General features: G+C 39.5%; 1 protein-coding gene across 1 annotated transcript in view; it reads left to right on the plus strand.

The window, feature by feature from the left end:
• PKP2 (plakophilin 2) overlaps positions 1 to 13,418 on the plus strand; it is a 35,826-nt gene that overhangs the window by 3,054 nt on the left and 19,354 nt on the right. The window contains exons 3-4 of the mRNA XM_009887066.1: positions 5,535 to 5,673; positions 8,557 to 8,764. Coding sequence (XP_009885368.1) covers positions 5,535 to 5,673; positions 8,557 to 8,764 — 347 coding nt within the window. The remainder of the gene's footprint in view (positions 1 to 5,534; positions 5,674 to 8,556; positions 8,765 to 13,418) is intronic.

Consider the following 13,418-nt stretch of genomic DNA (forward strand, 5'->3'; position numbering starts at 1 on the left):
GTTCAGCAGCCAACACAGTGTATGAAACGTAAGTGCAGAGGATGCAGAAAGTAGGTTTTAAAAGTCCACTTCCAGAGCAACAGAGGAAAGGGAGAAAAAGTGTACCTGTATGTACATACTGCAGGTTCCACACCTCCTGCCTAGGTTTGGGACCCCTTTTTGCCAAGAGTTAATCAATTTTATAAGGAGACATGAAGTAGTCACTGAGTAGTTTACAACTTAAGTCACAATACACAGTAAGGCGTTGGCAAATTTTGTGTTCATTAGAGACTGGATAATTTCAGCACTGGTTCTCACGAGAACAGATCAGAAATCTACTGGTGAAGCAGCTTTTGACAGATTGACAATTTCCAGTTAAAAATCCTTCATGGTTTCAAGGAAACTTTTGATAACCTTCAGTTAAAACACAGGCAGAAATTTCTCTTAGATCTGTAGCACCATCCATCCCTAGAACAAATATAAACTGCTCTGAATCTCAGGACTCCAGAACTTCTCATTACCATGAGATCCTACGTGCTCTGAGGATGCTATCTTAATTTGAAGCCCTGTTAGCTCCATGGAAGAAATTCCCAAAGCTGCCCCCAGACTTTTGGAAAATTGTTTAAAATCTTAGAAGTGTTCCTTTGGTGTTTTTTTTCCCTGAAATTCTGTTCCAGACAAGATTTCAGAATGTCTAAAATCAGTTCCATTTTCAAAAGAGAATATTTTTCAGTACTGAAATTCCCCTCAGGAGTGAATATTTTGTTCATTTTGAATAATTCTGATTGTTTCCAGAGCTCTTAAGGTTCAATGGACAGAACAAACCACTTGGCAAACAGGAGATGGTTACTCGCACTGTTTATTGTGGTTTCTGTTGTTTTTTCATAATCCAAATAGGATTCTAAGGTTTCTTATGTAAGTTAAACATGGTGTAATTTATAACAGTGTTATTAAGAAGTGTCTCTTTTTCCATAACTGTGTAGCTGTTAAGTTCATTTTTCCGAAGGCCATCTTTCTTCTTTTTCTAAATTTGCTACTGTGTGAGGTGAGGCATCGTCTGATGTCACTGCTATGTACAGGTCAGGTATATTCTGTCATCAACTACGTGTTGTGTGTTATGACTAGATTTGCAAAGATACATGGTCTTGTGCCCACACCTGAGCTGGGTGATGCAGGAGTTAAGAGATCTGGTATTAAACATGTGAGTCTTAAGTATTCAGTCTTTACAGCAAGTAAGTCCAGAAAAAACAGCTGAGAGCTCACAACAGCTAAAGAATTAGGAGTAATGAAAATAGGTACCTGGGACGACTTTGTTTCTCAGTAAGACAATTTACAAACAGGCGTATATCCCATTGACTTAATCATTTACTTAAGTTTAAGCACATTCTTGAGCGTGTTTCTGAGCCACAACCAGCAATTTTGATATTTAATTTTGTATGGGAACAATTTTGGTTCGTCTTTTGCAGGTGTAGACACTGGAGTCTGGTTGTCTGCCTGCACAAACATCAACCGAAGTGTTGTTTTTCATACCTGCAGATGTAAACATCTATGTTCAGTCATTGTGCAAGTGGCTTGCTTGAGACCATGCTGATCTCCAGGTGGAAGATTTGTGACCTAATGGAAATCTTTTTGACAGCTTAATTCCTTAAATGCCAGTTTTTAAGCTCAGCTTTCGCTGGAAATTACAGAGGAAAGCAATTGCAAGTGCTGTGAAAGTTAATAAAGTTCTTTCTGCAGATGTTTACAGATTTAGTTTATCTCAGTACTTCTGACTATTTAATTTACTTGTACGTATCTTGTTTAGATTTTCAAATATCCTAGGTTCTACTTCAGTTTCATAACCAGATTTTGGGGGAAATGAGGGTCTCTTTATTCTACCCAAAGTTTAAAAAAGTCTCTGTAAAATATATCAGTGAAAAGGATGGTGAAAAGCAGCATGTAAGGTACAATTCCACAAGAGATTTGCACCACTAGAGTCTTAAATGATGAGGAAGAAACTATAGCCATTTTAGCTGACTGAAGTCAGTATTTGTTACATATGCTTATGTACTAACGTGTGTATGATATCCACATACATTATTACTGTTTTCAGACATCTAATCTACAGATTTAATAATTCCCCTTGTAATTCTTGTCACTGGAAGGGCTTGGTGCAGAAGTCCTGTTTTGGTTGTGTTACATTCTGGTTCATCCACAACTAGCTACTGCACAGATTAATGTAGAATTAAGTTTTTAAAACATAATAGATGACATTTTGCTTTGGGGTATACGCTGCTTTCAAATCAGAGATATTTCACTTAAGTCTGTCGTTCCACCAGTAGTACCATAATTTCTTCTGACAAGACTTCTCAGTTTAAGAAGTTAGTAGAGACTTTCACATTTCTTGTCATTTCCCATTCTCTTTGATTTTAAGGTTGCATTATCTGATATATTGCTCCCTCAGCTATTGCTCCCTTAGTAATAGAAGGAGGGGCAAAAGATAGTAAGTAATTTGATTTTTCTAGAAGTTTGTACTTTTGTATGTAAATCTCAATTTAGGTCTTTCCAAGGTTAATTAAAATAATGTAAAATAGTTGTTTAAGGTTAAAGAGAAATAATGGACTGTGTATAGTATTTGAAATGTATATAGAAGCATTTTCAAACTTTTTGTAGAAGAATTAGTTCATGCTGTGAAATCAAAGTAGAAAAATCAGAGTATAGAGATGCTATGTCTGTTTCTTCTGGTAAAGTGAAGCAGTTAAAGGCATCCTTATATCAATAGAGAAAGATTCAACCTGAAGCTGTCTGAGAAACAGCTGCTTACAGAATCTGACCTTTCAATGTGCTGAGAGCTGTCACAAAATGATTAGTGTCTATATCTCAAAAATGTTATATTCTGGCAATTAAGGTGAAGTCAGAACTTGTCAAATCATTGTTCTGTTTAACAACCATTGTCTGAATGTCCGTTTGTTGTCATTACACATGCTAATCAGCCACATGGCTATTAAGTTTGCCTGTAAATGTTTAGAGGGTAGGATGGAATCATTGCATCAAATTTTATTTTGACAAAAGTTGGGGTGCTGCAACTTTATGAATACCATTGAGGGTCAAAGATTATATTGCATCCTTTATTACTGTCAGATAAAAGGTTAGTGAATGTTCTTTTTATCCAATGAGGAACAATCCTAGTGTGGCAGTGCACAACAGGAGAGAAGGATTGTGGCTACTGCAAATGAAGGAGTATCAGCCATGAAGGGCTAACTCTGGTGAATGGCAGGCTGCTCTCAGTGTCAGTGCAGATCTACACAACCAGCAGTTAGAAATTTGGTCTCTGGCTGTACACGCGTTTATCTCAGCCTGGCAGTGACTGCTGATGGACCTTTACTACTCTGGGACATCCTCGGTATCCTGAGGCTGAGTTCCCACGTAGATTCTCTGGTGTCCCATGAGGAATCAGCTCATGCAGCAATCTTGACCTTGGAAAGTGCATGGATAGAGTCCTCCTCTGCTGTTAGTCACTGAAATGACTCCCAATTTAATACATCAGAGATGTCAGAGATGTCCGCCGCTCTGTAGAAGGCGACTGAATTTGGTCCAAGGGCTCCAAAGTTACTGCAGTGACTAACAGGCCGGTAGGCATGCTCACATGTGCAAGTATATAACATAGTCACAAAACCCTTGTTGATATAAGAAACCTGACGAAAACCCAAGCTTGAAAAGCCTGTTCTTCTGTTGCACTTAGAAGGGAGTAAGAAGAAATATGATCTGGCTTTTTTCCATTACTCATTGTTCGAGGCCTTTAAATAGGTTTCTGATCAGTACACCTGACTTGCAACTTAGAGGAACTTAGCAGCTACTTTGTTTTAAATCTGGGTTCTGAAAATCTGGAAGCTGTAAGCATTACCAGACCAGAGCCCAGGACACTAGAGATACTAACCATAGTTCTGTCTAATTTCACTTTGATTTAACCTCTCCAGTGACATCCTCAACACGCTGTCACCTTCATTTCATCTTTGTCTTGCACAAGCATGTCTCAGCACTTATAGATGCAGCGTGTTTGCTCAAAACACTAACTCGGAGGAGGGAGAAGACAAGAAATAACATGATTTATGCCAAAGGGAAATATAAAAGCAGGTGGAAACCTCAGTGTACAGGAGTGTAATTTCATTTGCAACAGGTGCATCAAAATTGTTCTTCATTTTTTTGCTGTCCTTGCATCCATACTAATTGTCTTTCGCCTTAGCAAAAGCAAGCAGCAGATGTTGATTTACAGTGTGGCTGGCAGGAAAAATTCCAGCAAAATCCATTTTTGTCTCAGAGCTCGTGTGTTCATCATAAATATTTTGGGGTAAAGAATTGCATTTCAATACATTTGTAGCAAGACTCCTTGTGAGAAATCTGTCTGATTTCTGCCTGGTTTGTCTACCTTGCTCCTTTGCAGCCCATTCTGGGCAAGCCTGGACTTCCAGGCTCTTTCACTCCTGCCAGTCCATTACTGAGACAGTCTCAGAACTGTCAAAATTTTTAATTTTAGATGCACTTACTGAGATGATTATCAAGTAAACAATTCTGATTCTGGTAGCTCTGAAGCAAGGAGTTATTGCCAATGACTACTTGTTTCACTGTGATTCGCAGACTGCTCTGTCATTCCCTGTCTGGCCAGCCTGGGATCTGGTTTCTACAATTCTTTATTTTATTTTTTTTTAAAAAAAACATAGAATTCTCATGGTCTTGTCCACTTCTGTTGTTGTTGTTTTGTTTTTTCCTTTAATTTTGTCTGGGTGGAAAGTATTTGGAAAAATAAAAAAAGTAAATAAAAAGGCTGGGGAACATAACCACCTGTCCAAGAGCTAATGCACCTGATTGTGACATGAATTGTTTCACATTCCATTTACTGGAGAAAAAATGGGTCTGGTGACCTCTCTTTCTGTTTTTTTTATACAATTGTCTAACGCAGCAAACATGCTGGAATTTGGGAGGAAAATGGCTGTGCATATTTTTAATCGTACCATAGGCGATATACATACTCAATTTAGTGAGTGGTGGTTTTATTTTGTCCCACCTGAAAAAGGCTTTACCCACCTCTTTCAAACCAGAACAACCTCTATACGCTTGAAAAAAAGCAGGTACTGAGCCCTGCATATATGTAGCCTGGGGACTGAAACTGAAAAAAAGCATGAAAACAATTATAAAAAAGCAATCATCACATTAGTGAGGAAAACATCGAAGTATCTTTGTGATAAGTAAAAGACACTCTAATTTGGTTATGGCCTTCTTTGGATCTTTCATCCACCAATGTTTCCATTTTGTTTTTGTAATATGAAGCATGGCTTGCTTTGTCCAGAACATCTCGTTGTTGTAACACTTCCATTTATAATTTTCTCTTCACCCAGAATATTATTATCTCTTAAAGCTTTTATAATATTTTCTGCTATTGGAAAGGGAATAATTTGCTAAGAAAAGCTAAAGTTACTCGGAAAATACAAAAATCCTAGCATTTAAAAAAGTTTCACAGGCTAAATCATGATTTTTCTGCAGTCTTGCTTCACTATATTTTCTCCATCTATACTTTTAAGGAGCCCAGAAGGGGAGATGACTCTGGAGCGTGCAGTGAGCATACTGAAGAGTGAAAATACACAGTCCACACCTAGGATTCTTGCTGCCGTGACTTTCATACAGCATGAGTGCTTCCAGAAAGCAGATGCCAGAAGAAGAGTAAGTAATTATTTTTATGCCAGTTACAGTCAGGTAGAGCAAATTACTTTCTATATTGTATGGCACTGTATGCCAACATGAAAAAAAAAAAGGCACTCCAAGAAACCTTGTAGGATACTGATGTTGAATATTTTCCCTAAAATATACTGATGCCTTTTGCTGCAGATTCTTTAAATCTGTGAAAAGGCACTGGTCTACGCTAGCAAAAATTTGGTCTTTAGCATTTTGTGATAGGAGACATAGAAATGTAAGGTAAGAATTCACCCAGACCATCTCTAATTACAGATGTTTATGACCAACTTTTAAAACATCCCATTGACAAGGAACCCACAAGCTCCTGCAGGCAGTCAAAGAGCTTTCCTACCCTTACCAGATATTCCTAAAGTGTAACTTAAGTCTCCCTTTTGCAAACTGAGTTGATTCATGGATATGGAGAAAGGTGTCTTTTTTTCTGTCCCTCTTGTAGTGATTTTTCACATATGTGCTAAGGCTGCTAAGTGTATACCCACTTAATCTGGTCTTTTCCAGGCTAAGTGAACATAGTTCTTTCATCCTTTATGAGTAAGTCATAGAGTCTGAACTTCCTGTCAATATAATTGCTCCTGTCTCTTTTCTTTACTGGCATTCTTACAACATTGGCATAGAAATATCCCAGAAAATAAAACTCTGGGAGTACAGTGGAAAGTTATCCAAGCTTCAGGGTTTGCTAGGACTGCACAAAGTGCTAATACAGCGTATGGATTCGCCAAACTAGTAAGGACTTGCTGGGACTGCACAAATGCGCTAATAAATTGTTTGGATTAAGCAAATTTTGTACATCTCTTACAGGAGACTCGTTAAGTCTTTTGAAAGTTTTTTGAATATTAAAAATACTCTGTTCTGCCTTTTTTTTAAATTTCACTATCGAACACAATTATGGCTCTCTTGCTGAACGGTTCTGTACATTAATGTGTAAGGTGGTTGTTTAATTCAACCACTTAAAAAGATTTCCTAGACCTGCTTTGTTTTGTAATTTGCTTGGTATTATTCATACATAATCTCAGCCTTAACTCCATGTTCATGTATATGCAGTCCAGTTCAGTGACAGCCTAACATCATTCAGTCCTTTGGTAGTTTTAACTTGCTTCACAGTAGATCAAAGTCTGTTTTGGAAAAAAAACACCAGTACAATTAGCAGCCTTAATTTCAGTCTGAGGACAGAGCTTCAGAACTGAATGTTTGAAGGTGGTTTATTATTCAAGCCTCTCTCAGGCAGCTTCCCTGAAAAACAAGTGGATGAGTAAAAGTTCAAATTGGAGCAGTCAGCCTGAAGCCGCCTTCTATTTTCCTGTCTATCCCACATATCATAACTGAGTTTTTCTGTTTGTTGCCCATCAGACTTGTTCACATGGGCATTGTCTTGTTTCCTCATTTAGTCTTTCAGCCTGATGCTGTGTTTCCCAATGTCTGGTTCCCTGATACCTGGTAGTGGGTCTACTGGCTTTTCTTTTTCTTGTGAACTTGTGGTCTTACAGTATTTTGATGAAGTTTTGTCTACTGATGAAAATTTAGACAGACCAATCCCTAGCTTTTGTAAATTCTCCTCTGCACATTAGGTCAAAATAACACCACTTCTTTTACAAGAGTTACAAACCACTTAAAATTATCAACAGAAAGTTTTAAAAAAACAGCCAGCTATGGTATTGATGTCAAAAGTGCTTATCTACTGTAGTAAAATAGGTCGATGTGCCTTCAGCCTGTTCTGTGCTCCGCTTACCTCAAGATAGGTATTTCTGTATTTCATTCTTTTAGCATCTACGTGATTGTTGAATCAGGGGAATCAGGTCAGCAGTGCAGCAGCAAGACACTGTGCCTTTTGTACAACAGAATCAGAGGAAGGGCAGGGAGGCAGTGTAGTTTGTCAGGGCATGAAGGGCAAAAGGCTTTGTTACATTTCATTTCTTCCTGTCTCCAACACCTGATGGTCATATTGAATTCTCTTTATCATTAAACTCTGGAGTACTCCAGACAGTTGTATCAGATTTCTAAGTCTTTCACATGCTGTTGATTCTACACAAGGAAACTCATTCCTAAATGAGCCAAGGCTTGCTTATGCTACATCACAGCTCATATGGGATTCATCATTTGCCACAACATGTAGAACTTGGAAACTATTTGTTTCCGTACAGCTGCGGTAAAATAACATCTTGATTCTTCATTCATTTGGGGCCAAAACCTTATTTTCTAAAGAATTAGACACTGAAGGGTAGTCTTTGTTAAATGTGGGTGGTTCAGTGGTTAACCAGCTTACAATGTTTAATAGTCTACGTTTTGAAGTTTACTAATTTACTATGTTTTTCTCAGTATGTCACAGATAAGAAGTACTAAGTAAAATGTATTCTTATTTAATACACTTTCAGTATGTGCACAAAAGTTAACAGAGAAAAATATCATCTTTCCATCAGGCTGGCTGCTGAGGAAAAAAAGCAAACTCGGCATATCAAGAACATTTTACATCCAGAAATCTCAAAGCAGTTTATAAATGTTCCAGAGTTAAATCTCAAATATCCATTTCACCACCATGGAAGCTAAAATACAGAGCAATTAAATGTCTTGTCAGAGAGTAAAAATCTGCAGCAAAGCTGGAAGAGATTTAGTTTCATTCTCTTACATTAATTATTAAAATATGACACCTCCCTTAGTTGTGGATTTTAACTGTGACTCATATGAAAGCCCAGAAGTTAACAGCCATGTCCAAATGATTAATGGTCTGTACTTCAAGTCTTTCAAATAGGAGCAAACAAAGAAAGTCCCTATGACTATTTAAAGGTTTTCTGGGGGGAGGGTGGAGTTTGTCATTTGCAGTACCTAACTATTCTCTGCTGTGTTTTGTTTTCCTCACAGGTTTTCTCACTTGGTGGTATCCCGAAACTTTTACAGCTTCTTGATGTTCAGAATGAGGACATTCAGCGGGCAGCATGTGGTGCTCTGAGAAACTTGGTGTTTGAGGACAATGACAACAAACTGGAAGTGTCAGAGCAGAAAGGGATCCCGCTCTTGCTCCGAGTACTCCGGCAGACCAGGGATGTAGAGACTAAAAAGCAAATAACAGGTAGTATTTTCTGTGTAGTCAAGCATGAAGCCTTAAGTAGCACACAAGCTTTCCATGTGAGGTACCTGATTGTTTACTTAGGCCAATGTTTAGTGGCTAAACACAAGAATATTGTCACCTATTCCAAGCTCTTCCCTTAGGGTGACATTCCAAGGTCCTTACTCAAGACCAGTCCTTTAGAAAGTAAGATGACACTAGGAACTGAAAAGTCCCCTCTTAAAACTTCTTCAGAAGTGACATGAGTCTGTTTGCAGGAAGCTTAAAGTCCTTGATACACCAGAAAAGAAAGTGAGCTTCCAAAGAGCAATTTCTTTAGAACCATCTTGACAAGCAGTGATTGGAGCAGTCCCAGAGGTGCCTGGGACCATAATTAATGCCCGCGACTTACACAGCAGCTCAGCCCTCACTTTTTGACACTATGCTGTGAGTGCATACCGGGAGCTCCTTGTTGAAGTCTGTCCCCCTGAACTGTCAGGTGCTGTGGATAGAAAGTGGGTGTCCTACTCCCCCGAACCCTACTGCCCCAAATTTCTACTCTGAGCTCTCTCGCTCCTAGCTGTTTACACCCCAGTCTGTCTTCTCAGATCTGTGACAAGCAGAAAACACTGCCACTGCCACAGTTCTGTGTGGGAGAGAATTTCTGCAGGACATCTATTTGACTGTAAAGATCCTACAGCACCATCAGTGGAGTGACCTGCATTCTGGATTCAGTCTTTGCCAGGCTTATGTTCTCATCCTTTCATTTCCAATGTATGTCCTTGAGGAAGAACTGTTAAAAATGAGTAGCGCCCATTGCGATTTTGAAGGAAGGGCCCATTGGGTCAGAAACCCCTTCTGACACCTCTTGTTGTACATGAATGTAGCAGAAGCAATGGTGGGAGGAAATGTCCACCATTACTCATAAAGAAACCTGTGGTTACTGCCCTGTTGGCTTTGCAGCAGCCAGCTAAGAAATGCCCAGCACTTCAACCCTGCAACTCATGTTTGACCATAGTGTGTCTCTAGGAAGTCAAACCGCTTGAGATCCGCCTTCGTTCTAGTTAGCATGCAAAGGAAGACCAGGCTTATATTTTATAAATGGAAGAAAACATTATGAATAAATGAATGGGGATTTATTTCAAGTGATCTTTAAAGATACCAGGAACATGAGCTATTAAAATAACAGTGCTTGAAAAGATACAGAAGGTGTGAAGCAGCCCTGCCTTGAAGCAAAGGCACGTTGAGACCTTCTGTAATTCTGCATTCTTTTAGGTATTTGAAATACTGTGCTCCCTAAGCTGGAGAACAAAGGTTTGTGTTGTTGCCTCTTTTGGCTCAGTTCTACAGCTCTGCAACATTAAAATGTTTTAAAGCTTTTCACATTCATCAGATGCAGAATTGGGTCATTTAGTAACTTATTGCGTAGTGTGTTGTCTCTCAGTGCTATTACACATCAGTGAGGGAAGCAGTGAAAATGGTGGCCCAATGTCCAGAAACCTTATGTTTTTTTCTTGCTAGCAATTTCAGAATTTCTGACAAGAGCTCTGTTTGTGCACAATAACTCATACAGTTATTGTGAATATTACTGTCTTCCCCTTTACCAGTGTGAAAATGGATGAAGGACTGCTTTCTTTCTGCAAATACTGCTGTCATTGAACATGAATATTTACTTAGGAGACATACAAGACACTAACAAAATATTTAAGCAATATGGAGCAGGATGTTGTAGTTTGCATAAAGCAAAATATTCTGATATACTTTCATGCCTATCAGTTGCAAGGGATGGCTTTAAAAATACACCAAGAGAGAAGTATTTCTCACTTTGTCCAAGACCAAATGCGCAATCAGGAGGAAGTACACTGGGTGCCTCGGTGAAAGTGGCACTAGGGCATACTTTTTGCCATCATTTGAGCAATTCTTCCAGCTCCCTAGAAAGCTGCAAGGAGCCTACAGGGCAAAGGGCAGCCTGGTTGAATGAATTTCTATGAGAATATTAACTTTGCTTCTAGCCACTTTCTTTCCCAGGCCACACTTCGAGGGCAGGCAAGGAGTGGGCTGCAGACAGGCGGTAGACAGCCACTGTTAAGCGTGTGCTTACTAAGGTCAGTGCTTCCAGATGATCTTGGCATGTACAGTGATATCTTGGAAACACTGGAATTACTGTTCTGTACAGATTGATTGTGTAGCCCGAGAAGAGCTTCAGCATAAGGCTTTTCCCAGCACGATGCAAACCTCTGAGTGCCTTTCCACCAAAATGGTGAAACCCTGCTGAGCAACAGTTTCCCTGTCTGCTTGATAGCTCACCTACAAGTTTTGTTTCTCCTCTTGCATGGCCTTTGGCTTCCTACAGGACTAGTGGAATACCATAGCTGTGCCTGCAATTGCAGTACAGTGTTGTAACACTTCCAGGAAAAGGTTAATGCAGAACCTTGGGATCCACCTTGTCAGCATGAGAAGCCCACCAGTCTTTGCACATCATACTTATTACTTGCCTACTTTGACTGTAAATTAGAGACCTCCAAATGGGTGATATGATAATTAGCTGAATGTCTTCACTCATAAGAGATTAGTAAAATAATCTTGGTACCTGATAATACCACGCTGAACGCTGGTGAAGGACTCTTGGCCAAGGATCGAAAGCATGTGATACTCATTAATAAAGATGTCTAAGCTCAGCAGAAGAAAGCTTTTTGGTTTTACTGCTGTGTAGGAAGCATGGTACCAAAGCACTTCAGCCGATGAAAACAGACGGGGATAAGGAAGTTGTTGGAGAGAAGGAAGTTAAAACTCCGAGACATAGAGTTTTTCTCATACCGTACTTCATCACCAGTCAGAAATATGATCTAATACTTGTGCACATGAGATAAGTACATCTCAGCCCTAGAAGCTTATCTTTAAGGTCACTGGCTTATTAGTACCAGCAGTGGTAGTACAGACAAACGCTTGCCTAATATTAAGCCATCTCATATCATATCATATATTCTCAAAGAATGTTTCAATGGCCTGTATTTTCTTCTGACCTGTTGTACTGGCCCATCCTCCTCTTTCTTTCTCTCCCACAGTGCAGAGGGGAACTAAAAAATCCAATAACAGGAAAGTAAGTAAAAGATCTCCCAGCATCAAAAATGTGACTCCATTTTATTGATTTCACCACGCATAAGAACCTGCAGCTGCTCACCCCTTTGTATACGCTCCCATAGGCACATCAGAAATGCAGATGCAGACCAAGACCTAGGCTGAGGAATAGCATAGTCACACAGTGCGCCTTGTATCATCCTGTGAAAAGGCTGAAAGCAATGAAAGTGTATGGAGATAAAAGCTGATTATAGCAAGTGCTGTGTACTGCCTCACAGTCTGTGTATCCCAGGAGAACGCACAAAAAGCACCAACCCAGTACCCCCACCAAAGCGGCTTTGTGCTTATGACAGCGGTTTGAAAGCTGCCATGGACCAGTTTACCTGATACCCATGTGCAGAGAATAGCTGCCTGGTTTCTCCGTTCACTTTCTGTGAAGTCTTATATGACTTCTTCTTGGGGGGAATGAGACCTCCTCAAGGTCACATTGACTGGATTTGCTAGCTTCATAACATCACTGATACAATTAAGGAAAAAGAACTGTAGGCTCTGTCCTTTGTTTGACATACAAATAAACTTCTTGCAATTCTCTTAGGAAAGGAATGAGGTTACTCCTGAATAGTAGGAGAGGTTGTCACTTGGAGACAATGCAGGAGCCAAGGTAGAAATGGCATTTTGTAGTATTTGGAGAGCTGAGGCACAGAAAGTAAATGGCTACGGCATGAAAAAAACAAAAAAGATTAGCTTTTGAAGGTAAGCCAGATGAGCCTCCAGGGAGTATCTAACCTCTTGATCTTGTTATCATGCAGTATAAATCTAAGAAATGAAAGAAAAATTTTCCCGCAGGGAAGATTACAGCACAAACAGAACTGTCATTAAAAGTCATATAAATTTAAAAGGAGACCCCACCCATTCTCCCAAATAACCATCTAAGGGAAAACTATGCCCCTATGAATACATTATAACATAGCTGCAAGGAAAGAACCCACTCCTAAAGACATTTTTTAAAGTAAACAAATTATTCCACACCCAGAATGCCACTGAGAGAATCCTTCTGAGCCCAGTGAGACAGTGCCTGTGGGTAAAGGCAGGATTTTTCTTGGAAAATTTACCATGTGAGCAACATCCCAAATTCTGTTCTGACAGTTCTATTCTAGATATCTGTCTATAATTCAAAGTGCGGTTGTTCCTTTTCATATAATATTCTGTCCTTGTGCCCTTGCATTTGTGCTATGCTGACTCAACCTGCTTCCCTTACCGATGCCTTTTGGACTGCAGGTCTGATTGTCTATAAGCCTTACTTATCCTTCAGGAAAGTACATTCTTCCTTTTATCCCCTAATTCAGGGCTGAAGAACTGATCCCAGAAGAAGGAATGGGCTGCTTCTGGTTGGCTTTTGTTTTGATTTTACTATTGCTCAAAATAGCTGTAATTAAATTCAAGTGTAAGGAGATACAAAAGAAACATTTTTTTGTTGTGAACTGATGAAAGGAACGTTCACTAATACTCTGCCAGTGTTTGGAGGAGGAGGACTGTGAAACTTAGAGCAGCAAGCTGGGGAAACAATGAAAGCCTTTGTAGCGAAAAGCAGGAATACGTG

This window comes from Charadrius vociferus, unplaced genomic scaffold, assembly GCF_000708025.1.
Source record: "Charadrius vociferus isolate BGI_N301 unplaced genomic scaffold, ASM70802v2 scaffold756, whole genome shotgun sequence".
In the NCBI taxonomy this organism is placed as follows: Eukaryota; Metazoa; Chordata; class Aves; order Charadriiformes; family Charadriidae; genus Charadrius; species Charadrius vociferus.